Below are 27,550 nucleotides of genomic sequence, written 5' to 3' on the forward strand. Positions count from 1 at the left end.
TAAAATTGATAAGTAGTTTTGATTTTCTACATCTAATCTTATATTAACTTGCGCTACGAAGTGTGCAGGGGTCCGTTAGTTTCTAATAATGCTCCTAATATTTCGCACTTTAGCGAATCTGAAAAATTCTCGAACTCCACTGTAAACTTGCTGGCTGCTTTGGACTCTGTTGAGGATTCCTCTCTGCCTTATTGGTTTGTTGACTGTCGAAAGCGAGTTCAATTTCATTTAGAAAAACCTGTTTTAATCCATGCATTTTTTATCCAAATTTTAAACACATCTCCCTCCGTTGTTCTAGATCCGGAAGTGAGATCAAGAAGGTCAAAAGATATTTCTATAAACGTTGACACAAACGTTGGTTTGTGAAAATCGACTCAACTGTTTATGGGAAAATGAAAAGAGTTCCGTTGTTGAGCTTCCGAACACTATTTCTGGTTCTTACGAAACCCCCAAACTCTCCCCCCTTGCACTCGGGCCTGCCCAAAATGAATGTATTTGGTCATCAACTAACCATACCTGCCTAATTGAAGAACTATACGGCTATTTGAATGTATTAGGCTTGATTTTCCCGTATCATGCATGAAAACAGGCGAGTGAAAATGAAATTTGTATACAGCCTGCAATTCCTGAACCGGAAATCGTATCCAAATGAAATTCAGTAGGGTTATTTAGGGTTGTGAGACCTTTCATTTGAACCCAAGGTGTTGTTAATTGGATGTGCGGTCTCTGAGAAAATCGAGTGCATTTTACCCCATAACTCCGGAAGTTAGATTAAGATTATATTCAATAGCAAGCTATGAAACTTTAAGGTCTTTAATTTAAATCTAAGTTTAAGAAAATCGATTGAGAGATTTCTGACAAAATCTCTTGCTCGTTTTCTTCATTTTTTGCACATTTTACCTCATTACTCCCGGACCGGAAGTTTGATTCGTGATAAAATTCTATGTACTATGTGAACACATATCACAGGGACCCCTAACCGGAAGTTCGATCTGAGTATAATTTAAATATAATTTAAAGAGACCCTTCGTTTGAATCTAAGTTTGTGAAAATCGGTCTAGCCATCTACGAGAAAAACGAGTGCACTTCTTTGATACATACACACACAGACATTTTACGTGCTCAACGAATTGTGTCGAATGGTCGGCAGGGGCGGCAAAGGCTTATCACGCCGCTTGCGCTTGGAGTACAACGGCATCAGGAAAATTTAATCTCGGCATTTATGGTGCCAGTATGTGCTGACTGCCAGCATTTAATAAGAACAGGAGCAGAGACCCTTCCTTCCCTTGCTTCCTTCGAAAATTGTCGAAACCCCCAACGCTGCATTTAATCCTATCTTGGAAGAATTGAGAGATGAAGTCAAATCAATGTCGTATATCGTCGCTAAAGACGTGAAAAACACTCAGTCTAAAACTCTAGCTGAAGAATTGGAAGCAAACAAATCACTAAAACCAATAGGAAAAAAGACACTTGCAACGCTAAACCTTCACCAGAAGAAAAAGCTGACTTGGAACTCACCTCAGGCTGGCGCTTCATCGGCAGCAAAAAAATATGGAAATGCGACTGGAGTGAGTATGACAAGAAACAGCGCATTCGACGGCTGCAAGAAAAGGCAAACCTCAGACGGAAACATCGGAAGCGGAAACAACAAAATAATACAAAATTCAATAACAACAACAACAACATACGAAGTAAAAACAACAACAACTACTACAACAGCAAACACGACAACAACAACAACAACGGGCACTCCAACAGCAATTTCAATACAAATAGTAACAATACCTGTCACAACAATAACAATAATATGTCATTACAATATACCTTACCCTTGGACAAAGACCTACTAGCAGCTGCACGGGTTCAATTCTCCGGGAATCCAGGTGCAGATATTGCCTCAAAATTCATAAATTTTCAAAAAGGTGAAACCATCAACCCTTACAAAGGAACAAGAAGTATTCAAAACAAGACTACTCCGGTCTTAGGAAGTAATGACATCAAAGCTGCACCATCCACTAACTATGTGAACACATATCACAGAACATAAATACATCTGCAATATCACAGGACATGAGTACAGACAGCCAACTCGAAACTGATCCAATGCGTCCTCCAATTGTACGTCTTACTTCACAATCTGCAAATGGCGACGAACGCTTCTTAAAAGCAAGGCTTCGTGACCCGAAAATAATGCACGTCGTCCGTCTGTATTTGTCATACATGGAAAATCAACAACCTACAGTATGCATTGAGGGTATAACACCAACTAGTATAAAAATGCTATTAGCATCAGAAGGCCTTCCAGCAACACCTCCTACGAATCTACGAATTTTCGGAAATAACGACGCCCTTTGACGAAGGAATAGACACAGAAATTTGTAATGTAAGTATTCCAGAATTCTCAAAAACTTCTTCGCTTCACAGACAAAATGTGACTGAAATTTTGGTCTATTTGCAAAATTTCAACCGCATGAAAAGCCCGGCCAAAATGAAAGAAATTCATCAAAATTTAATAACCTCCTCTTTCGACGTAATCCTTGGAACTGAAAGCAGCTGGGATGAAAGTGCTAGAAGCGAAGAAGTATTTGGAAATAATTTTAACGTATTCCGGCACGACCGAAATTTATCTCTCTGTCAGAAAAAATCTGGAGGTGGAGTCCTCATAGCCATAAACTCTTGCTTTACTTCTGAAGAAATTATTACTCCTAAATATAAAGAATTTGAGCATGTATGGGCCAAAGTCTCAATATTGGGAGAAGAACATATTTACTGCTCTGTCTACTTCCCACCCGAAAACGCGAACAAATTCTCTTTTGAATTATTCTTTCAATCTTTAGACACAATTATTTCTAATATGGAACTTTGAAGCAAAGCTTCATATTTTTGGCGACTTCAATCAATGTAATGCGGACTTCATTTCTGACATTGAAAATGAAACAATCTTACCAAATACAAATAATTTGTATTTGATCTTACTTCCAGTCGTAGGAGAAAACGAAACATTGCACTACTTTTTTGACAAAATTTCTAATTTTGGCCTACATCAAGTAAACGCCGTAAAAAATCTACAAAACGCATATTTAGACCTTCTTTTCACAAATTGCACAGAAGACTTTTGTGTGAATGCATCAAACCTGCCATTATGGAAAAATGAAGCATTTCACACCGCAATTGAATATTCATTATTTACACACAATGCATCCCTTCCCTACGACTTGGAATATGAAGAAGTGCCGGAATACAATAAAATTGACTTTGAAGAAGGCAAGTGTAGACTAAGTATAATAAATTGGCGGAACATACTAAGTACAGAAGGAAATGTCGACGTCGAAGTAAACAAATTCTATTACATTATAAACATTAGCCGAAACATTGCCTATGAAAAGAAGAAGAAAAAATCATAACAGCAAATTACCTGTATGGTTCAATTCACAACTAAAACATTTGAAAAATAGGAAACAAGAAGCACACAAAACTTACAAACAAGAAAAAGTATTTCTGTACGAATGGAATATTGCGTCATTTGAGAAGTTAAGTACACAGATAAAAATATTTTGTGAATTTACATCTATTTATATACACATATTTAGAGCAGGCAAATAAACACAAAGTTACTTAACAATTCTGTATGTTTCAATATAATAGAACCAAGCGTCAATTGAAGCATACAGTTCTATTAATTGAATAATCAATGCAATCCAGTTTATTTTTGCATCGTTATTGGTTTTCAATCAAACTTTCGATTCAACCCATGTCTATTCCATGTTACTATTGTTTTACGTGTCATGTAAATTTCCTTATTTCTTTCTGTGTAGTTATGAAATGTATCGTGTGTAGAATTATGTCACCTGTAAAATTCAAAAAAAAATTCGGTGTAGTTCAATTTTGAAGTAATCTGTAATTCGTTTAAAATTACATTAAATAATTTGTTGACTCTTGTTTAAGTTTGATAGTATGAAAATAACTAAGGAGCTGTCTGATATTAACTAGAAATTAATAATTTACTAAATGGTTTACAGCTTCATAAATCCTACCCTCTTGTTTGGATGTATGTGTTATTTGTTATTTGGATGTGGATTTGAATATAAAAATTATTGATTATTTATGTAAAAAAGTAAAACAATCAAGCGAGAAAGCAAAGCCACGATCCTTTTTCCGATACGGAATTTGACCATCTCTTTCAACAGATTAAACAGCCGATTAAGCAGCAGTGTACAGGATAATTGCATGGTTAGTTGAATAGTTTGAAAATTTGGATCGCTGATCAACTTTTTCAAAATTCCACAACTTCCAATTCAAAATTAAATTGACGTATTATGTGAAACTGTAACAACGAGGTAGTTAAATCACTGAATGTAAAAATATAAGACCAAAGCTCTACCTAATAGTTTTTAAACACCGTCATGCTCTCAACATCCTTCACAATGTTCGTGACGGTATGTAATGCATCAATTCAATAAAGCAGTGGAATGCAAATGACCTGTGCACCATCTTTCACTAACCAACGGAGAAGGGTCAGCATATTCAATCGTGAAAGTAAGTTTTTCCTCCCCTTCGTATTTACACAATTTTGATTGGCTGAAAAGCAACAAAACACGTTTACCAAAAAACGAACAGTTGATTGGCTCTTCTATATGTTCTTACTGCTATCGATGCTACAAACACTATCAAACCAATTCAACCTGTTGCGTATCATCTGGATGTTTGCTTTTCATACTGCTGTTCGGTTGAATTACCGTAATGAATAAGTGAGTATTTATTTTCAACTCAGATGCACAATTATCCAGAAAACATTCATCTTATCTAATTAATATCTTGCATGTAGATAAATTTATTGCCTACGTTAGTTTACATTTCCATTTGCAATGTTTTTTTGCAATGTTTTTTTCCGCTTGTCAGAATGCCGGTAGTTGAACGAAAACGTAAACAAAGCTCAAACACATGCGCAGTTTCTCCCCACCCATAAAGAAGGCACTGCCTTGAATCGCACACATTCACAGGAATCGGATATGGCACAGGCTCGCGTGTGCTGCATGGCCAATGAATGAGGATTGTACCTTTTTCATTCTTCCGTCGACCGTTGCGACACTAGCACGCGTTTTTCGGCGGGCTCAGTAAAAAAGTGAGTTTGTGAGAATAGTTATTGTGCTTCAATGAATCTATCGGTAGTTGCATAATTGAACCGTTTTAGACATACTATATCGGTGAATAATCAATTTCGTGCTAAGTCTACGCCAATTGTGGGTGTTATATACCAAAGAAAAAGCATAATCCCTACTCATTCATATTCAGCTCGCTGTGCGGACGACGTGATGGTATTACAAATTGGATGAAATGTCTATTATATAGGTGTGCAATATAAAAATAATATAAACGAGCAAGTGTATATACCGGGTCTGTTGGCCAAATTCATGATGGAAGCTCATACAGGGGCGTGATTTAATTCGAACTACCATTATCGTACCCTAGAAGACCGAACATAGCCGACTGTGGGCGGCAATAGGTTGAACAGCAAAAGATCCTCCCGGTTTAAAGGTCGAACAAGCAACAGACGGATTTTCAACAAAGCGCGGCCTCAGTAACCTGTGATCAACGATTTTCAGTTTAGGTCGTGCGTATCGGAAAAAAATATTGTATTGCCTGCAATCGTGCGAAGTCGTCGTTACTTTGAACGTGAACCATGAACACGTAAGTTTTTAATAATGTCCATCGATTGTTGGCGGATAGCGTTACCCGTGAAGGTGGTACCTGTGATACTGAGTTTTCCTAGTTAGTATCAAATGTGGATTAGTGCAACCTTATTTAGAAAACACGCTGAAGTATTTTTAAATGTAAAAATCGAAAAAAAACGACGGACACGGATTTTTTAATACAATTTTATTCCAAAACACCTTTATCGCAAAAGCCAGACGTTGATTGGAAAAATTTAAGCCGGTTATTTCGACAAACAAAAAACATTTTTATCTGGTTTTGAAATCAAATTTTTTGAGCCATCTGTCACTGCGGACCAAGCATGGTTTGCTTGTCTGTTTGTAACTTTGATTACATAAACCAGATGAAAGTCATTTGTTTCGGAAGAACCGAATAAGTTTCCATCCGGTTTTCGCATCCAAAGCTTTTATCCTGCTGTTGCAAATAAAAACCGTAAATGTAGTTGCACATTACTTAAATGTTAATGTACAAAAAGTACTGATCTTGGTAAATTAAATTATCATTTTTCAACTACGATTTTACGATTAGGAAAACATCAGGTCAAGAACTTGGTAAAACCAAAGGTAGGTGCGAATTGGGACCGACTATACTTCAATTACTCGAAGATGATTGCATCAATTTTCCCAAATTTGATTCATTGAAAAGGTTTATATGCATTGTTAGTTGGTGATCAATCAAACTCTTTTCGATTGAATAGTTCCCGTATACCGCTTCGAAGCGCCAAAAGTAACGATCAAAAGGTATCTAGGAGATCTATGGTCACATGAACTGTCATCAAATTTCATCTGCTTTCAATCTCCGAAATTACAGGGTAATTAGTGTTCACAACTAATAAACCGTCGTATGTGTGGCTTCGCCAAAAAGAAGCAAAATTTCCAGAACTGACCGAAAGTTTCCTCAACTTTGCAGGTTTTATTAGTTAATGACTAAACAATTTCCCTTCGGCTTTAATGGAATTTTTAGGTGAAACTATGCAAAATGTGTTAAATAAGTTGGTGTTCATCTTCGATGACAATAATTTTATAAATAGATTCTACAGCAGTTTGTTTTAGGCGGTTTTTTGCACAGGAATTTTTCGCACGGTTTTGTCTTTATCTATAGAAACGTAAAAGAATTGCTGAAAACCCAACTTTCGAACAGAGCCTCAGAGACTCATAGTGTTATATAGTATTCGACTCAGCTCGACGAAATCGGAAAATGTCTGTATGTGTATGCACCTTTCAACGATTTTTTCCGAGTCCAATTTTCTCGAAGATGGCAGAACCGATTTCAACAAATCTGTCTGACTGTAATTTCTGGTTCTGGATATATAATGGTATAAGTGGCCAACAAAACGCGCTTTTTCTCTACGCTCAATTTTCTCGGATATTGCTAATAAGTGACGTAAACGCAAAAACTCGTTACCACTGAATTTTTTTTTCAATATAAATCAACCAATTTCAATTTCTTTAGGCTCGCTTGAGAATAAAATTGGGCTGTTGGTCGATTTCGAAAATCATATAGCTGACACTTCAAATTTCGGAGATATAATCGTACAAATGACGTAATCGACACGTTATTTTGTTATCTATCTGTATAATTATTTCAGACCTACGATTACGTTCAAATGTTTCATTACTAATATGCTTGGTCGAATCAATCTTAATAAAAAGGCAAAATATATTTTAATGAGACTGTTTCGTTAAAAGAGAAAGGCATTATCGCACTACTAGGTAGATTAAGAATAGCTTTTTAAAGGAAAAATGGTCATGACCTCACCAAGCTATAATCACTAACGGATTTGTATGAAAATAAAAAAAACTTTACGATTGTTTTATTCGAAACAACACGAGTTTGTTCGCAAGAATTCTCGAAATAACACGGATTTATTTCTGCATCGTTTGTGACTTTAATTTGGCATGATTTATAGTCCATATGTAAAAACAGAGATGGGTGCACTGCCTAATCATATATAAGAATATAAAGAATGTTGAGACATCCCAGAGTTTGATCTCTTTCCGCTGTTGAAACTTGAGAATTGGAGAATTTTAAATGTTTTATTATACATAAAGTACTTAACGAAATTTATTATTGAAGCCTTTAAAATTCAATTGAAAAGGATCGAAGCAATTTAATATAGGGGCAAGAATATTCTAATTCGAAATGATAAAAAAGCGTATCATCTCACTGTTATGTTATGTCGATGTCGACTATTTCAATTTGTTTTGTTCAAAAGTCATTGAAAATATACCAGTGGCGATTGTTAACAATGTGGCATTTTGGTAATGGAAATACATGTTGAATGTGAATAATAGGTTCAAGCTATTTCAATCAAAATAGTTACCTTCGAGAGCTATGCATTTTTTCATCCCTCCACCAACTCACGAATACCACGTCGGGAGGACTACTCATGTTTTCAAGCTATTCAATCGTGAAGCCATTGTTCCACACCTTCATGACATATAATGTGTTTCTTAGCAAGTGCGTGAGATGTCGATGAAAGCAAATGATAGTCGGAAGGGGCCGAATCTGGAGAGCCTGGAGTGTGGGGCAAAAGTTCCCTTTAGAGTTACCGAAAGATGAGTTTGATCGATTTCGCTGTCTGAGTGTTTTTCGTGCAATGCTTAGTGAAGTTTCATCATCAGATTGTAAATTGGGATGAATTTTGAGATGCTCATGTTATAGCCAAAAACTACTAATTCATGTGTGCAATGACAACTCTTGATATAATAATTATCAACTCGCACACCTGCTATACTAAGTTAAAAATATTTTATCATGAAAACGCATAGAAATAAAATAAAGATGCGGAACTTGATCTTCTTTTCGAAGAGAATTCGTAGTCGATTCATCAGTATACCGTTACTAGCTCTACGATCCTAAGGATATCAGAAATCCTCGAACATACGACAAAACCTTCGAGCATATCACAACGCGACCAACTCCTAATACTCCGATCCATCCACCAGAGGCAAATCCGAACGAATACAATGCTCAAAATATGCCAGAACTCATGTAAAAAAATTTTTTTCTGTGTTATCTCATCAAACCAAAGACGAAACGTATATCACCAAATTCATCAGTCGTTCTTGAGATTGTACGAAAGGAAAAATGTTATTATTAGTTATCAAATTCAAAAAGATTAACAATTGCCGATTTATATTCTGATCTTCCTGGTCCGAATTTAGTATCTTATGATTACATAAAGCTTGCTTCATTTAGAATTGGAACAAACTTTTGCTCATATTGTGGCGCTCCTGGTGGACGGATTTGAAAGTTCTTGGCGTCCACGAGTCGGGAATTTTGTCAGCTTCACGTATGATTTTTGACATTCCGCAAATCGACTGTACTTTGTAAACAATCAACATGAAAGCCGAAAGAAGGGAAAAAATTGTGCACAGTTCTCTGAAGGACGATGAAACCTATGTCAAGGCTGACTTCGGGCAAATCCCAGGTCAAAAATTTTACTTGGGAACGGCTCGGGGGGAAAAAAAGAAAATTCATGATTTGACAAGGCATTTGCAGCTGTGCCAAAAAAACGAAAGTTTTCGTTACAAATAAGACAATGACATCGGAACTATACCAAAAAAAGTGTCTCCAAAAACGAATTTTGCCATTCATTCGATCCCACGACCATTCCGTAATGTTTTGGCCAGATTTTCCAAGCTGTCATTACAGCAAAGTCGTTCAAGAATGGTATGCATAGAAAGGGGTCCAGTTTGTTCCGAAAAACCTTAACCCACCCAACTACCCCCAGTTCCGTCCTATTGAGGAATACTGGGCAATCATGAAGAGGTGACTCAAGGCAAAGGGAAAGGTTGTCAAAGACATCAATCAGATGACGACCTGGTGGAATAAGATAGCTAAAACGATGGACGAAGAATGTGTGCGCCGCCTAATGAGCCGTGTTACAGGAAAAAAATCGAGAATTCTTTCGAAACCGTGACGAATAATTTTATCCGTATTTTCTCTTAAAAGTATGAAGACAACGCTACATTTGTATAAAAAAATGATCTTGAATTCAATAATAAATAACTGAAATACAGGCAATTGTCTTTGTTCCAATTCTATCTGAAGCAAGCTTTACGATTAGTCTGGCACAACATGAAAAATACTCTCGTATCTTCAAAGTTAAAAGTATTGCAAATGCACTAAAGAAACAAAATGGCAACTTCTGCACGACACAAGCTAGGAAAAATGGGTGTTCTTTGCGGTGATGGCTCAGTCAGTCAGCGTTAGTTCAATAATGTTTGTTTTGTTCAATCGTTTCGACTCAAAATGCACCACACACTGAACGGCCAACGGAGGTCTTTGTAGACCACTGATATTATTGATCGAAGTGTACTATCTGTATATATCAGACAAACTCAACGTATCGCATACAACTTCTGAAAACTACTTTTTTTTAATATGGGTGCATAATATGTTTCAATTTCTGTATTTCAATTGAATTATCTATATTTGAAGTAAATTGAAACTGGCAATAAAAAATGAATGGTTTAAAAAAAACATGAAGCCTAAATGATCGCAATATAGATGAATTGTTAAAAATCACATCAAAGACCGACAATCATCGAAGAAAGATAGAAAACATTACCTCGATGAAATTATAAAAGGTATCGCCGAACCAACATCTCGCAAATGAACTATCCTCAACTTACTAAATTAGACATAAAAACTTGAAGCAAGAATCCTACCCTGGTGATTTGCAAAGATGTTGTTTTCCCTAATGACAACGCTAAACCACACACATCTCATCAACAATTTGTAAATTTGGATTGAGAAATTATACCACATTCAACGTATGGAACCAACCTGGAAAGTTCATTTGGTTCGTCTTATTCAGGATTATTCCAACGGTAACGCGATTAATCCAGATGAAAGTTTTTAAAATTGCTTTAATAAGGATTTTTCCTATAAAAAGCATCAGCATTTATATTCGGCCGTTTGGCAAAAAACATTTGAGTATAGAACAAGTTTGAAGAAAATAAAAGCTTTAAGCAATAACTCTGAAAGATTTTAAAGCATGTAGATTAAATAGTTTTTTTATTGCGATCATTTTTATGAGTCTCATTTTATCGAATACAGAATCTAACATTCTGCCAAAGGGAGGGCGATTGTACCATCATAGATTATTAGATCATTATCATTCCTGCAACCTACCTGGGTTCAATTCCCAACTCTAAATTAATACGTTTAGCTCATTCAAACACACGTTGTGCCTGTTTACAGACACAGTGCAATTAAAATCTACGATATCTCTTCATTTAAAAAACCCACTATGTAGTGCTTAAAGAAAATTTTTTTTTCTTGAAGAGAGCATTCAAAATAGGTCATTTAAACCTTTGGTATTAAAATAATGCCAATTATTTTGATAAATTGCTCTGGAACAATACACTTTCGTACCTTGATCAAAACAGATGTGCGACTGGAAACAGTGCGGTGAAATTTCATTTTCAATCGAATCAGTATAAGATAAAAATGAAATTTACGGTCACTGACTGTCAGTAAATTCCTTTCTCACTATTTTCATTTTTGTTGCCATACTCAAGTGAAGTTCCAAGAATTCATAGTCAATTCAATAATCGTACCTAGTCATTTGAAGTTTTGCTTGCTCAGTTTCAAGTGCCAAATAGTCTAGCTTCTTCATTGTCTTCACTGTTGGTAGTGGGTAAGTTCGAATGAATAGTTATGAACATCAACTCAAAATTAGAAATTCTCTCCGGCCAGAATTAAAAATAGAGGGTGGCGGTTCACACCAGCAAGTTAAAATCGATAATTTTCAACTATTTGAAATGTAATGAGATGTGCTCCAAAGTATTAGAAATGAAAACTGAAAGAGGAAACAATTATCTTTTAAAATTTTGTAATTGATATGTTAGCTATCATGACCGGTTTGCTTTTTTATCTCACACTATTGAAAAAGATATTTTGTTACTTCAAGAGATCAACTGACGGTGGTTAAACTGAGCTTTGAATGGAAGAGAAACAAATGAAGAACTAAAAGCGGCCCGTTCGGCACGACAGCAAAGGTTGGGTGTTAGAGTGTAAAGTTTACTGCAGTATCGTCAGTCAAAGAACAAAAAATCACATGTCGCACGGCCATGATCAATTGATATTGACTTCAGAAAAAGCAGTAGGAAAAACCGGGGCGGAAATGGCTACTTTTGGTCTTGCGTAAAAAAGTAATGCGGAAATGATATTTTCACTCGGAATGTTTTATACAGTTCGAAGCCTACAGTTTTCAGTTACAAATCACTATACGGGCTCAATCTGGCTCGAAGTGCTCCAACCTCGAAATCGAAAATCTAAAAATGGGTGGGTGAAAATGACCAGTCACATTTTGACGCAGGAAACAATTAGACAATATCAATAATAATGTGTAAATGAAATTCTATTTACTGTTTTGTACATGAAAAATCTTATGCCGATGTCCCTGTCGTATTGTGGCGTGTTGTACGTGTCGCAAATTTGGCTGGACTACTATGCCGTGTTGAACGCTGTATTTTTGCTGACCTAACGGTTTTTTTTGGACACTCTGCCGGTGTTTTTGACCATCAGTATTTTTGCTTTTTTTCTGCTATATTTTTCTTATTCATTGCTAATGAAGATGTCCAAAATTCGGTACTAAGTTTCATTCAGCCACTGTTGAATGTTTTTCTCTCTGGTGCCTTTCAGCGAATTATTCGCAAAAAAACTCATAATAATTTGTACTCACATCGAATGTTCTTCAAAAACGTTTGGAAACGTATAATCGGTAATTTTACTTTAGAAGAAAAAATCGACACCTTCGCACTAACCGACTACTTAGGCTCAACTGAGTGGCAAGCATGTCAAATAAACATAAGCCAATTGTAGTTAATGCTTACCCGATGAGATGTAACATTTAGTGTTCGGATTATTGTGAGTGATCATTTTTGCCCCGATCTCCCCTATTCGAGCTTCAGTAAGCGAAATTTAAACCTGGCTAAAGGAAGAAAATGCACCTTGACATAAACATGCGTTGAGCATATCATACCCGTGTATTTCTTAGTGGCCCTTATTACCGGTGTCACTACACGGTGAAAACCAAGTGAAGTGACTGTGACCCTTATTATGGGTATCACTTCACGGTGGAAATCAAGTGAAGTGAATGTATGCCCTTATTACGAAAGTCGCTTCTGTGACAAAAGTAATTACTTGAATGAACTGGATGTCATTATGAACATCAAGCCTCCAACATTTTGTTGAAAAAATTAGTTTTTTCCACCACAGTGATCACTTCACTATGCTATGATACTGGTAATAGGTAAAATCAAGTGAAATGACATGTGAGTGAAGTGAATGTGAAAGTGGAGTGAGAACGGTAATAAGGGCCAGTATATTGATGTCAATTGTTGTGTTCATGAACTTTCCCCCGAGCCTTAGGACATAGCTTTTTTCCAAAACACGTGGTGCAGTTCGGTAAGGTTATTTCCATTATGATGGAAGTGTGGAGTAACATTTTCCCTGAAGTACGGAGTAGTTTTCAACAACTAAGTAAATAAGAACTGTCCAGATGCATACATACGTCTTTTCTTTTTGACTTAGTTTTTGAAAACGAAACAATCCAAATTCATTAAATTACTAATCGCATAAGAGAACCCCATGCCAATACTGCAAAACGTGTAACAACTGTTGTAGGTCTTGCGAGAAATCTGACAAAAGATCGCCTGCATTCAAGAATACAAGGATTTCTATATCTAAGCAACCCCAGCACATTTTAGACGACGGTAAAATACTTACGCTTCTACGACTAACCAGGACTTCAACAATCCTAAAAATATTCAAGATGAAAATAATACGGGAAATGTTATAACGAAGCTTCCAACTGCAAAAAACATCGAATTCAGCAACAGCCATGGTGAACTAATGGACGACGGCTCGATCGGTAAACCAATCCTATCAAAGAGACTTTATTCATAGAATAGATATGGATTGAACCCTCCCGACGAACAGCGCAAGGTTCAGTGTCTCCCTTTACAAGTGTGTAAAGTGCACCCAACTGTTTGTTCCAGATTTCAATGTTACAGCTTAGGCTCCATCATTTGCGACCGCTCTTGCTACTTCGGTATTGACTGGGATCAGCTGAAATGGCAAAAAGAATCGATAGACGATCGAATATATGATTTGCACTTCTACCTTCAAAGTAAAAAATCAGGTAATTATATCCTGTAAAAAGTTACCTAGGAATGTTAGTCCGACACTTCAAGTTACTAGAGGTCGCATATACTAATGTGGACTCAAGTGTAACTGGTAGAGGGTTGAGTGGATCGCACAAATGACACCAATATAACTTTTAGAATTAAATTGACTTCGGCAATAGAAATGACCATATATTATCGGTGAAAACTGTTTAAAATAAGTAAACGATTAGTAACCTGTAAAACCAATAAAGCGTACATTTAATACAAAATGTATTTGTTTTAAACTAGAGCCTGAGTGTTTTAAACAAACATTGGTTCCTTTAAAAAAATATATTGAATCAAACCAGAATTTTCATTGTTGTTATATCAAAAACAAAATTCTTTGGAATTATTATTATAGTTTGTCATGAAATGCGTGGATATCTTTTGAGCATCTATCGTCTTGCCATTCAGATATTCACTTCCCACGCCCTTTCCGGTCCAAATCCAACCGAACTTGTTCGTAAAACAAAAATTATATTGATTTGTCTTGATTAGGGGGATACGCAGTGAACAGCATTGACATACTGCAGCAGACGGTTGAAAATGCAACGCAGCCAGCGAATGCAGTGTAGAAGACCGGTCTTCATCACTCGAATCGAATGAGTATTCGAACTTGTCCATGCAGACCTTCTGCCGTGCCGCATTTGCCGCAGTTCCAACATCCGCATATGATGCGAAGAACAAAACCCATATGGGATGAACGGTTTGTTATTTTTGCAATGCGAATTAGAGGGTTCGAATCCAATAATAGTGACATAATGATTTCCGATGTCCAGAATGGTTTGATAGAGGTTGTAGCAACATTTCAAGAGTTGTTTTTTTAACAATCTCGTAGAATTTCCAATATCTTTTTTTAATTTAACGGTCTTTATTTATGGTCTAGCAACTTAACTGTACGTTGTTAACTGCACTGTACGTTTGATCTAATCGACTTCAAATATCAGTGCTCGTGTTTAATGTTTGTTAGGAGTGGCTAAATCCAATCACACTAATACCATTTACTTCTAGAGCCACTACTAAAAATCTGACGTAATCCTTCACTTCTGATACAGAATCCTCCACTCAGTTCTGAAAACACAAATCTTTTTTATTGCGACCACAACAAAGGGGTGGACTTCGGCTTCCACAATGCTCTCAGTCTCCCGAAAGTGACCATTTCTAAATCATGTGTACCAGATTAGGGCTCTACAAGCATATGTTTTCCCCGAGGGGAGGCATTTTAAGTTATTAAATTGCGGATTAAACTCATAAATAATTTTAAGCATGTATTTGCTGCCAAAAACCACGAGGGTGAAAGGGTGATGTATGTGGGATTACTTCGGTCGAACGCTTCCAATGTTGTGGATCTAGTTATGTTTGATAGCATGTGTGTTTTATGTCTGATCACTCTTGCCAGATTGGTGTCTACTAAGAAAATTTAGACATCCGATAAGCATTACGAAATAGTTGGGGCCATTTCATCTCAACTTTCAGGAAATTCCAGTTCGACCAAACAACTTTCAGCACTAAATCGCGAACCCCAATCAACCCATTTTCTTGTAAGTTGGACATGTGGTAATTTCAATTATCATCCGTTTAATTTCAATTGTTAATATATTCAGCAAGCTTCCAGACACAGTAGCCCGCGCAGGGCTCCAGCCACACCATCGCAGGCGGCGTCGGCGGCAAAAATACAATCATCAAATAAATCACCGCGGACCAGTTTTTGCGCTAACCGCGAAACCGCTGTCGTTTGCTCTTATCATGTTCCACCTTTTTGATCTGTATATTTTTTTTCTTCTCTGTTGTCGCTTCTTTCCTGCATCGGCTGATGGCTCCGTTTTTTTTTCATATCAATCACACATGCCGGTACTGGCGCAGCTTGCCGGGATCGGTATGGTAACACAAAAGTCTGCCAGCATCACCAACAGAACAGTTGGTTTACAGATTGCTTTACGGTACCTACTTCAGTGTTCCAGAGTGGAATTTGCCATAAGCGAGTGAAGCTGCCCAATTTCTTGCGGTCACAATGGCCATTCCATGTAATTTCATAATTATTTTGCACAAAAACCTGGCTCGCGTTCGTCAACGCTGGAATATTTCTCCTCACGAAATTATTCGCACACTGGGCTAGAATGATCAGTGTTTGTATTTGATCTATAACTGCCTGTGTCTAAAACAAAATATAAAATCATTCATTTTCAATATTTTTATATTTCGTCTTTGAATCATCAGTGCAGAACAGTTCAAATTGAACTGACCAATGCTAAACTCGGCAGTTCAATTTGAACCGCTAAGCAGACGTAAAATTTCTACTACATATTTGCAGAACACTTTGTTATTTTGCAACGGAGTGAAATGTTTTTACTGAAGTGCCGAAAGACAAAGGTGTTTTCGGTAATACCTATCCAACAAGCCATAGATTGTTAAAATCCGTCCATTTTTAACGGAGATATCGACATTTTTGTGTAAGCGACTTTTTTCCCAGTAGAAGTTTTGAGCGCTGTCTGGCAAAGAAAACACGATGTTTTATACTGTTACATACATTTGTTTTTAAGTACCCAAAAGACTGTGTACAGCATGATATTTCGCCTCGGAACGATTTTAGCACGGTTCGTTTTTGGCAACATAATCGTTCGAATATGCCATATGTAAACCAGATGATGGCAGAATTTTCGAGTTGAAAGCAATTCCATTATTATATTGATTTAAAATACATACAGCAATAAATGCTGGAAGAACATAACAGCCATATACCGTTCGAATCAGTTCGTCGAGATCAGCAAATGCGTGTGTGACAAATGATTTCACTCATTTTTTTCGGAGATGACTCAACCGTTTTCTACAAACTCAGATTTATATGAAAAGTCGTATACTCCCAAACAAGGTTCCTGAATTATGTCTGGTTCCGACCTCTAGTTCCGGAACTACAGGATGATATGTGAAACGAAATTAAAACTGTTTAACTCATTTTTCTCGTAGATGGCTGAACCGATCTACGATTCAAATTAAATCTAAGATTCAAATGAAAAGTTTTAAGATTCTATAAAACATCTTGTTTTTCAGTCAGATCCAACTTCCGGTTTCGGAGATACAGGGTGATTAGTGTAAAAATGTCTATTTCACATAAATTAATCAGGTTTATCGGGTTAGCAGATTTGGATAGCCGATGACCTAATAAACTTATTTCAGATTTAGTGATATTCTGTTTTCGTTTCGGAAGACACCCAAAAATTTAATTCGCACTTCGATTTCTCAAAAATGTCTACATTGATTTTCAAACATTTTGAAACAAATGTAAACTATACAGCTACTCAGGAGAATTTGTCTGACTTTTATCCAATTCTGACTTCCGATTCTGGAATTGTAGGATGATAAATTTTTAAAATTTAAAGCGATATAGAAGATGACAATTCCGAAAAGCTTTAAAGTTGGACTCAAAACTATTGCAATTTATTCGTCATATGGCCATACGAATCGGTTTGGGTTATGCTGGTTCCTGAATACCGGCTCTGGAAGTACCTTACATTACCTTAAACTCTAAAGTGGAAATTACTTCTACATACCATGGAATGTTTAATCGATTGTTACAATTTTAGATTCAAATTCGATCCGATTTGCACTTTCGACATTGCAAAGTAATGAGTGATTAAAATCTCAAGTTGGACTCAAAACGATTGCAAATTATACGTCATATTAATTTATGGTCATACGAATCGTTTTCGGTTATGCTCGTTCTTGAGTACTGGTTCTGATAGTACCGTGACTAACCGTAAGCTCTAAAATGGAATTTATTTCGACATGTCATGGAAGGTTCAATCGATTATTACACGTTTAGATTAAAATTCGATCCGATTTGCAGTTTCGACATCACAGGGTAATGAGTGAATAGAACTTTAAATTGCCGCTTGAATATCATTAAAATAATGTCATGCGAACTAAAACACCGAAGAATATTCATGCAAAAAACACATGTGGATGATAAAAAAAGGTATCATCTCACTGCTAGGTGGATTAAGCACGTTTTTTTTAATTTAAAAAGGCTATGACTGTGAAAATTTAATTTTGGAACCGAAGCCCGGAAGGCCTAGTTCGTCAAATTCTCAAAATGTCTGGATATGTGTATGTGTGTTTGTAACATTTTTGTGCACTCACTTTTCTCGGAGATGGCCAAACCGATTTTCACAAACTTGCACTTCAATGAAAGGTCTTGTAGTCCCATAGAATTCAATCCTGAATATCACTTGAATATGACTTCCGGCTCCGGAATTACAGAATTACTTATAAAACAAAAAAAAAACCTGGCGAACCTTCGAAGCTCCAGGCAATGACGACGCGGCAGCGGTTGAATAAGATGTTTAACTCGATTTTCCTTGCGAATCGCGACATGACGGTGGTGATGGACAACGATCTCACCCTGGACGGCAAACGACTGGCACGGCACTTCGTATTTTACTTCCCCCAGGAAGGAAGTGAGCTACGAGGTGAAGTTCATTTCACACACCAAGTTTCCCAAAAAGATGCTGCTGTGGCTGACAATCAACGAGGAGGAGATGTGAAAGCCGCTCTCATATCTGCCGGAAGTTGCGTCGTTCATCAATAAATACCATAAGGGTGAAGACGCGGTGTTTTGGACGACAAGTTTTTTTAATTAGGATCCAAACTATTCCAATTTCAAATTCTCCAAGTTTCGCCTTCGACTCATCAGTGCTTAAAGCAGTTCAAATTGAGCTGTCATCTCCGACTAGCAGTTCAATTTAAACCGCTAAGCAGGCGCACAGTTTACACTAATTATGTAACACTCTCAAAATATGGCAACAAAGTTCAATATTATTTCTGAAATCTCAGATGTAAACAAATGACCACCGACTACTGCGGTCACCACATAATGTGAACATTTAGTTTTTATTTATTGTCTCGATTATAGAGGTTCTAACCTTTAGATCATTCGTTTCTTTCCGACCAGAAAAACTTTCTGACCCTATGTGCGGGAATTGGTTGGGAATCGAGCCTAGGCGGGATGAGTGAAAGGCATCGACTTACCCATCACGCTATACCCGTACATTTTAGGTTTTTTAGTTTGTACAAAAAGCACTTATTTATTATCCATTTCTTTACGTTTGAATTGAACTACTAGGCGAAGATGTCAGTTCAATTTTAGCTGTCTTAAACACTGATGAGCCGAAGGCGAAACGTGGGGAAATAGAAATAAAATTTTGTAAAAACCAAAAATGTTTCAAATTGTAAGCCATAATCGTTGCTGGCCATACGAACCAACTTCGGCAAAACCGGCCCTCGGAGTACGGTTTCGGAAGTACCATAAATTAAGGTCACGGTTCTGAATATACCGGATCCCGGTTTTGGTGGTCAAAAACTAAAAAAAAAGGAACTAATTTCGATTTCTCATGGATTGGTGAACCGCAAACTTAGTACTGAATCAAATGTATCAAGGTCCTATATGTTTCTTTAGTTTTCTAACGCATCCGACTTCCGATTCCAGAATTATAATGTAAAGAATTTGAAAAACTTTAAGCCTTCATATTAATAAAGGATGTAAAATACCCAAAAATATGCTTTCATTCAAAATTATAGGATTGGCTATTTTGTGGCACTACTAAGATTCTTGTCTATTTAGATACTGGAAATAGAAGTCGAAAAAACTGCAATTGAGCGTCCATCAATTTCTAATTTTACCGGCAATGATACCGGTACCATTTCGTTACACTACTAGGAGGATTAGAACAGGTTTTCATTCTGTTGTTGTTCAAGGGGAGTTTCTTTTGTTAGACAGGATTTTTGCTCCCTAATTTCGAGCGTAGATTAAAAAAAACTATGGATTTCCTAATCTTGAAACTTTTTTATGTTAATGCTCTTTATTAGACACTGCTACAGTGTTTATTTTATATAAAGTATCGCATCACTCCTGAGATATGATTACTTAAAGTGGGACGTGTGTTTCAAAATTCAAAATTCAAAATTAAATAGTTAAGAATATGGGTGTTTGTGAATTCTATTGATAATTACCAGGAGTGGCAAATTCAATGAAATATTGGGGCACATATCAGGTGTACAACTTTGCTTCCGCCGTTTCTTTTTCCAAAATTCAAAGCTTCATTGCGAAAACGTGCTTACAGATGTATTATTCAAAGTATTGTCTGTCGCAAGCGACAACTTTCTCCCATCTTTCCGGCAATTTTCGGATCCGGCTCGAAAAAAGGAATCCTCTTTTGACGCTATCCATGAAGCAATCCATTTTTCCAACTCTTCGAAGGATTGAAAATATTGATCTGCTAGGCCGTGTGCCAGCGAACGGAATAGGTGGAAGTCAGAAGGGGCGATATCTGGGGAATACGTCGGGTGGGGCAAGACTTCTCATTTCAGCGTGTCCAGGTACTTTTTGACCACTTTTGCGACGTGAGGCCGAGCATTGTCGTGTTGAAGGATGACTTTGTCATGTCGCTCTTGATATTGTGGCCGCTTTTCTTTTAGCGCGCTAAGGCGCATCAGTTGCGTTCGGTAGCGATCTCCTGTGATGGTTTCACCCGGTTTAAAGAGCTCGTAGTAAATCACACCGAGCTGATTCCCCATGATTTTCTGCGTTTAGGATTATTGTATCGAACCACTGGTTACGAATCAATGTAAAAACCCCTTACGATTTTGTCTTTGAAGCAGTTGCTCACATACAAATAGACGGCGCTCGATGTCCCTCGGTTTCGACTCGTACGGCACCCAGTTTCCTTTTTTCTGAATCATACCCAGGGCCTTGAGACGTTTTGAAATGGCTTGCTGACTCACTCCCAACGATTCGGCAAGCTATTCTTGGGTTTGGCACGAATCTTCATCAAGCAATGCTTCTAGTTGTTCATCTTTGAAGGTTTTGTCTCTTCCACCACCATGTTTGTCTTAGACATCGAAATCACCATTTTCAAAACGTTGAAACCACTCCCGACACGTTCTTTTAATCAGAGCAGCATCACCGAAAGTTTCTGAGAGCATTCGATGCGCTTCAGCTGCATTTTTTCGAATTGTAACAGAAAAGTAAAACTTCCCGCAAATGGCGAGAATTGGGCACATAAACAGACATTTTCGAGCGTGAATAATACGAAAACAAGAACAACTATCACTGAAACGGCGATGACAATTCGTTAGGAACTGTACTCACTCACTTTAAAGGCATTATCATCTATGACCAGCCTCAGCCGGTACAGCCACCTATCGGAAAACGGCGGAAGCAAAGTTGTACACCGGATAGAATTATTACTACAAATCATTAAACTTTGCAATATATTAAACCTCTTTATAAAGGAAACGGAGAGGTTAGAGCAAATAAAAAGCAACCAAGTAAGCAAGATTAGTTTCTCTTCCGAATGTTTTGACACGATCACAAACATTTTCCTTACTATTCCAGTAATAACCAACATTAAGAAGTGGTAAAGTAAATTGTTTTAAAATTGTAGTAACTTAGCTAAGAAATATTACAGAGACGAACTACGAGTATAGCAGAAAAAATGTTATATCATAAGATATTTCTAGCAAATTTTCAAATAATTATTCCAGTTACCAAAATATTGGGAGGCTATGGCCACTCCAATAATTTTTTTAGAGGGGCAAAAAGTGCTTTGCCCCTCATAGTTACCGTGACTGATATAAATCTTTCAAATTTGCAGCAATAACATTATTTTCTAAAGAACCTTGTGTTGATTCATTTTTTTTCGCATTCTTGCTACAATAGAACTCTAATATAATAGAAACTATTATTTCATATAACATGTCTCGTCCTATCATGAAAGCGCCTACACGATTGAATTCGGTTTTCGGAAAAGACAGTTTTTCCAATATTCATAATCCACGCTACCAGTGCTTTTCAATGAAAAACACCAACACTAAGATCTAATAAGAAATGAAAGACGAGACAGGTATAAAAATTAATAAACTTTATCAATTATTGGTTGAAATATTAAACTACTAGGAAGATTATATCTCTGCTATCAATTTCCCAAAGGACTCCATAAAAAATAAGTTACCTTAAAATTTACTGATGAACGAAAATCGTAGGGAAAGTTTATCGGTAGGATGAATGAACTTAATCGAAAGCTTATCAAAAGTGCTTCAATGAATCGGAAACTTATCAAAAGTGCTTCAAAATTTGCTATCGAATTTAGAAACATTTCCTATAACATGATAAATCTTACAACAGTGTTTCTACACTGTGCCCTCCATCCACCGCTATCAACAGTGCTGCATCAGAAAAAGTTACGTAAAAAGAAACCTGCATTCATTTCACTAATTTATTTTTAAAATATAGTTTTTGTTGTCGTTTAATTTCCAATTCTGCACATTTTTCCTCCTTTCTTCCTTATTCCGTTGTGATTGTGTGATCAAGGGAATGCGAAATTCTTGCTCCTGTACTCTGGCCTCCGCAATGCGTATTTTACCAAAACATATTTTGTCCAAACCGGCTGTTCAGGTTGAACTGACATCATATCGATCTGTTAGTCCAGAGCGGTCGATCGATCGTTTGCGTCTTGTTGACTGATTTTATGAAATCAATTATATTGCACCGAACTGCTCTGACTGCGAATAATGTCCAAGAGAATGTTATACACGTCGAAACATGGTCACCTGTGACATATTCTGATGACAAAAGCAAACATTTTGCATGAAATTTAAAAAAACCAATGTAATAGAAAATTACATTTAGAATAGAAACGGACTCTGAATTTCATGGGCATGGCGTTCAAAAAGATTCACCACTCTTTTTTTATCAACCAAAAATAACTAAAAAAACGTCGATAGAAAAATGAACTTACGTTTACCCTCATCAGCTATTAGCACTGGTTCATAACAATAAAATTTAAATTTGCATGACCAAATTGCTCGCCATCGTTGTGTTCCAGATGTCGCAATGCAGACTAAAAAAGGACGATTCCGGAAAATTTCCCCTCGTCCTTTTTCCGGTTCATCGGGAAACTCAAAGGTGACTACAGTGTTTTCTAAATGTATTTCCAATAAATCTGCATTAGCGTCATTTCGAAGCAATAAGAAGGAATTTTCAAGCACTTGACTTTGGAAGGAAGCGTAGAAAAGAGTACGGCCGCTTAGTGCTTACAAGAAAGAAGGCAAAATACATTTTTCCATTCTCTGCCAATAAATTTAAATAGAAATTTACATAAAGCAATAAATGCGTTTGACTACTGACTGAAGAAAAATTCCTATGCAAACGATTCTTTTTTATTATTGAAGCTCTCGGCGGGTAAGTGGCTGTAAACGAAGTCAAGTGCGTGTATTCCAATATACAAAGCAAAGAGAGCTAGAGAGAGACAGAGAGCACTATGGGCGGAAATCCTATCTATCGAGTAGCATTCGGAGAACTTTATGCTTTGTGAGGCGATCCCCGGTTGGCCAAGCAGAATGGAGCTACTCCGTTGCTAGACGTCGATACGTGACAGCACGTTTTAACTAACATCAGCTCCAAAACATGAATTCTACATACACACATGAACAGGATCCAATACCCACCACAGTGTACATGATGAAAAAGAGAAAGCATGCGTATTCGTTTTTATGATTATTATGCTCCACCCGTCATCGAGCTGCCGCATTTACGCCCAGACCCACCCCATTTTTGACTGCGGCGGAGAAGATGAGTCGCGGCGAGCATGATGTGAATACCAAAGCAGTAACTGATCGATCGCGGTCGTCACGCTTCGGCTTTGTGTCCGCTAGATTGCTTTCTGCGATGTCTTCGTGAAGCTCTGTGGAATCGAAAAAAAACTTTGAATCAAAGTCAGGTGCTTAACTCATGTGGCGTCATGTGAATAGTGCTACTTGAATAAATATTTTTTTAAAATTGGTGTTGAGCGCACTGACGCCTTGTTGGTGTTCGTGAAAAAAAAAATATATCCGTCGAAGTGATATTAAATACAATTTAAACCTTTGCGGTAAAATTCTTAGAAACTTTAGTTTACTAGAATTGTAATTAATTATTATTTATGCTTTACCATTCTTTAGACTTTTAGTTAGCTTGACAAATGATGTTTATCCTTACTGTACTTTGTGAAAAAACTGTAAACCCTTATCTTTCTCATATTCAAAGTATTCGCATATAAGATAAAACATTACACGCATATAAACAATAACTGTGAATTTTATAGGGGACTCAATCCCACATACGATGCAATTCATAAAGACCTAACTTGTCAAATGACGGGAAAATGCATTTGTAATGTCTTTATATTACATTAGAATCAAATTTTACTGGTTCCAAATGTAATTTGCATTTGGCAAGCAACTGCGTCTGTAAGGATTTAAATGCACCATTTAGCAGCCAAGCAGATGTGAGCTTCTGTTGCTCAGTCTATTAAGGGCTGAGGGCAGCACCGTAAAGTGGTAGGTTTTTTGCTATTTTCCCGTTTCAAATTAAATTTTCTTGGAAACGGTGCAGAATATAGAAAACGCACCTGACAATATCTTCAAAATTTAGTTGAGAATATTCTGTGAAATTTTCAGAATGATTCATTGAGTTTAGCGGTCGAGGTGTATTTTTTTCTGACTGAAGAACTGCTGAAAATTGGAACACTCGGAAATGCATACCTCTACTTGTTCATCGAAAATCTCGGCTTTGAAGGCTTGTATCATAAATCTACCGTGACAAAGTCTAGATAATTCAACCTCGGGGTGTGGTTCGATTCCAAATGCACGTGGGGAGGACACATTAGGTATCTGATAACGAAATGCCAACAAAGAGTAAATTTTCTTCGAACAATAACAGGATCTTGGTGGGGTTCTCATCCGCAAGATCTAATAAAATTGTATCAAACAACGATACTTTCAGTGATGGAATATGGATGCGTTTGTTTTCGTTCCGCTGCAAACTCTCATTTTATCAAACTTGAGCGAATTCAGTACCGTTGTTTGCGAATTGCCTTAGGCTGCATGCACTCGACACATACAATGAGTCTTGAAGTTCTGGCGGGAGTTCTTCCATTAAAAGATCGATTTTGGGAGCTTTCATCACGCCTGCTAATAAGATGTGAGGTGCTGAATCCCATGGTAATTAATAATTTCGAACGACTAGTCGAGCTTCGATCTCAAACAAAATTTATGACAGTATATTTTAACCATATGTCACAGGAAATCAACCCTTCAAGATATATTCCTATCCGTGTCAGCCTCCTAAATTTTCCTGACTCAACTTTATTTTTCGACACATCCATGCAGCGTGAAGTGCGTGGAATCCCGGATCATCTACGCTCGACGGAAATCCCAAAAATATTTTCAAGTAAGTTCAGGCATATTGACTCTGAGAAAATGTTTTACACGGACGGATCGCGAATTGAAGAAGCGACAGGGTTTGGTATGTTCAACAATAATGTTTCGGCCTCATTTAGGCTTCAAGAACCTGCATCTGTTTATATAGCAGAGCTAGCAGCAGTTCATTATAGTTTGAGTGTAATCGTCACATTATCTCCAAACCATTATTTCCTCTTCACAGATAGTCTGAGTGCAATTGAAGCCATTCGCTCAATCGCTGCTGGCAAAAATGAACCGTTTTTCTTGGGTAAAATAAAACAGTGTCTGAACGACATATTGAATAATAATTATCTAATCACTATAGTCTGGGTCCCGGCTCATTGCTCCATTCCAGGCAATGAAAGAGCCGATAATTTAGCCAAACGTGATGCTATTGAGGGTGAAATTTATGAGCGACCGATTGCTTTCAACGAATTCTATAGTTCGTCTCGCAAAAGAACACTTGCCAGCTGGCAAGCATCTTGGGATAGAGATGATCTGGGTCGGTGGATGCACTCAATTATTCCGAAAATATCGACAAAGGCATGGTTCAGGGGACTGGATGTGAGTAGGGATTTCATTCGTGTGATGTCCAGACTCATGTCCAATCACTACACGTTAGATGCACATCTCCTTCGAATTGGGCTCTCCGAGACTAATCATTGTGCTTGCGGAGAAGGTTATCGGGATATTGATCATGTCGTTTGGACATGCGTGGAGTATCGTGATGTCAGATCTCAACTAATAAATTCTTTGCGTACCCAAGGTAAACTATCCAATATCCCAGTTCGAGACATTCTTGCTTGTCGTGACCTTTCATACATGAAACTTATTTATCATTTCATAAAGAAAATTGGAGTTTCAATTTAATAAAGGCCCCTTTTAAGACTTAGTTCTGATCCCAGCTGCGTCCATGAGTTCAACCAATAGCTAAATTAGAATAAAAATTATGTAATGATACAAACAAACTCGAAACAGTTTATAAAATTATCAACAAAATGTCTGAAAATAACAGCTTATTTTATAATTTATAGAAGTTAATCGTTTGGTTCAAATAATATCTCCGAGTAGATTTCATAATTAATGACGAGTTACCTAAGATGATATTTAAGCTATAAGAGAATATGTTTTAATAAATTCAAAACGTTGTGACTATGTTAGAATTAAATTAGGATAAGAATATTATGTAAAAGTGATGCTACGGCGAAGAAAAACTTATGTAAACTGCCTAAAGAAATAAACGTATTTATGGAAAAAAAAAGTCTAGATAATTTAGTTTAGATGCGATTAGTACATAAAAACATATATGTTATCGCGATCTTAATAAAGTCTTGTATTTTTCTATGAAACAAAGTCAGTTTCAATGCATCCGCCATTTTTTTTCGCTTTGGTTTCCTGATAGCATTCTGAAAAAGGAGAGAGAAATAAAATTGGCTCGACAAGGCTGCCAAACACACAGACATTCAATCTTTGTGAAAGTTGAATATTTTTTCATTGTTCATTGGAATCCATGTAATGTCCAACTCATACGATAGATTAATGTGATAAAACTTCTCATCAAAATAATAAAATGTATGCTGGCAACCCGGTACAGTTTGCTCATATACGAGAGAGTACAAGAGAAATACGATGCGCAAAGGGAATTGAGCGAGCCACGTTGTCGATTTAAAACTCAACACGTGACCCTCTGCCCTCAGACCTTAACGGACGTACTTTGTGATCGGCTCAAATCACATTTTTTAATGGTAGTGCTTGCCGATTTGCAGAAGAGATCACAAATTGCAGGTGAGTTGGGGATCCTTTTTCTTTGCTTAGTTCATCATCGTAGTGCCAGGAACTTTTTCGGTTTATTAAGAGACTACCCAGTATTCGCTGTTGAGATACGAATAGTATAAACTGAGATGCAGTGAAGGATATTTGATCAACTTTTTCAAACGGATCGCTTAAAGACTGTACCAGAATGTATGAACGCACTCCAGAGCCGCGTAATATATGATAACCAATCAATGTTTATCCTTGTGTCCGTTTGTTCACACTTTTTTTTTCGTCACTTGTGTAGCCGTTTATTTGTTTCCATCGCTTTGTTTCAAGATGCGTGTACTTTCAGCATTTCAGCAGAACAACGTCGAAGTATTGTGCGCAAATAGTACACATAGCCTGGACTGTCACTGAGAAAGATGAAAGGAGTAAGTGATAAATCTGTGCGAAGAGCGATCAGGAAGTCTGATGGAAATAACAGGATAAACCGAAAACAGGTCTGAAAATGATCCTGCTAACCCACGTTTGGCTCAATGTATCCTAACGGCATTCAAGCAGAGTTATTGATGCGGAATGTGGCCAAGTTCGGTCCTGATTTCAAAAGTAAAGGGTGATTGTTTAAG

At 37.0% G+C, this 27,550-nt stretch overlaps 1 protein-coding gene across 1 annotated transcript in view; it reads left to right on the forward strand.

Moving 5' to 3' along the window:
• Nucleotides 1-5,084: 5,084 nt before the first annotated feature.
• Nucleotides 5,085-27,550, forward strand: part of LOC131434886 (zinc finger protein OZF-like) — a 61,263-nt gene continuing 38,797 nt past the window's right edge. Inside the window, exon 1 of the mRNA XM_058602126.1 lies at nt 5,085-5,688. Coding sequence (XP_058458109.1) covers nt 5,681-5,688 — 8 coding nt within the window. The 5' untranslated portion in view covers nt 5,085-5,680. The remainder of the gene's footprint in view (nt 5,689-27,550) is intronic.

The sequence above is a fragment of the Malaya genurostris genome, chromosome 3 (genome assembly GCF_030247185.1).
Source record: "Malaya genurostris strain Urasoe2022 chromosome 3, Malgen_1.1, whole genome shotgun sequence".
Classification (NCBI taxonomy): domain Eukaryota; kingdom Metazoa; phylum Arthropoda; class Insecta; order Diptera; family Culicidae; genus Malaya; species Malaya genurostris.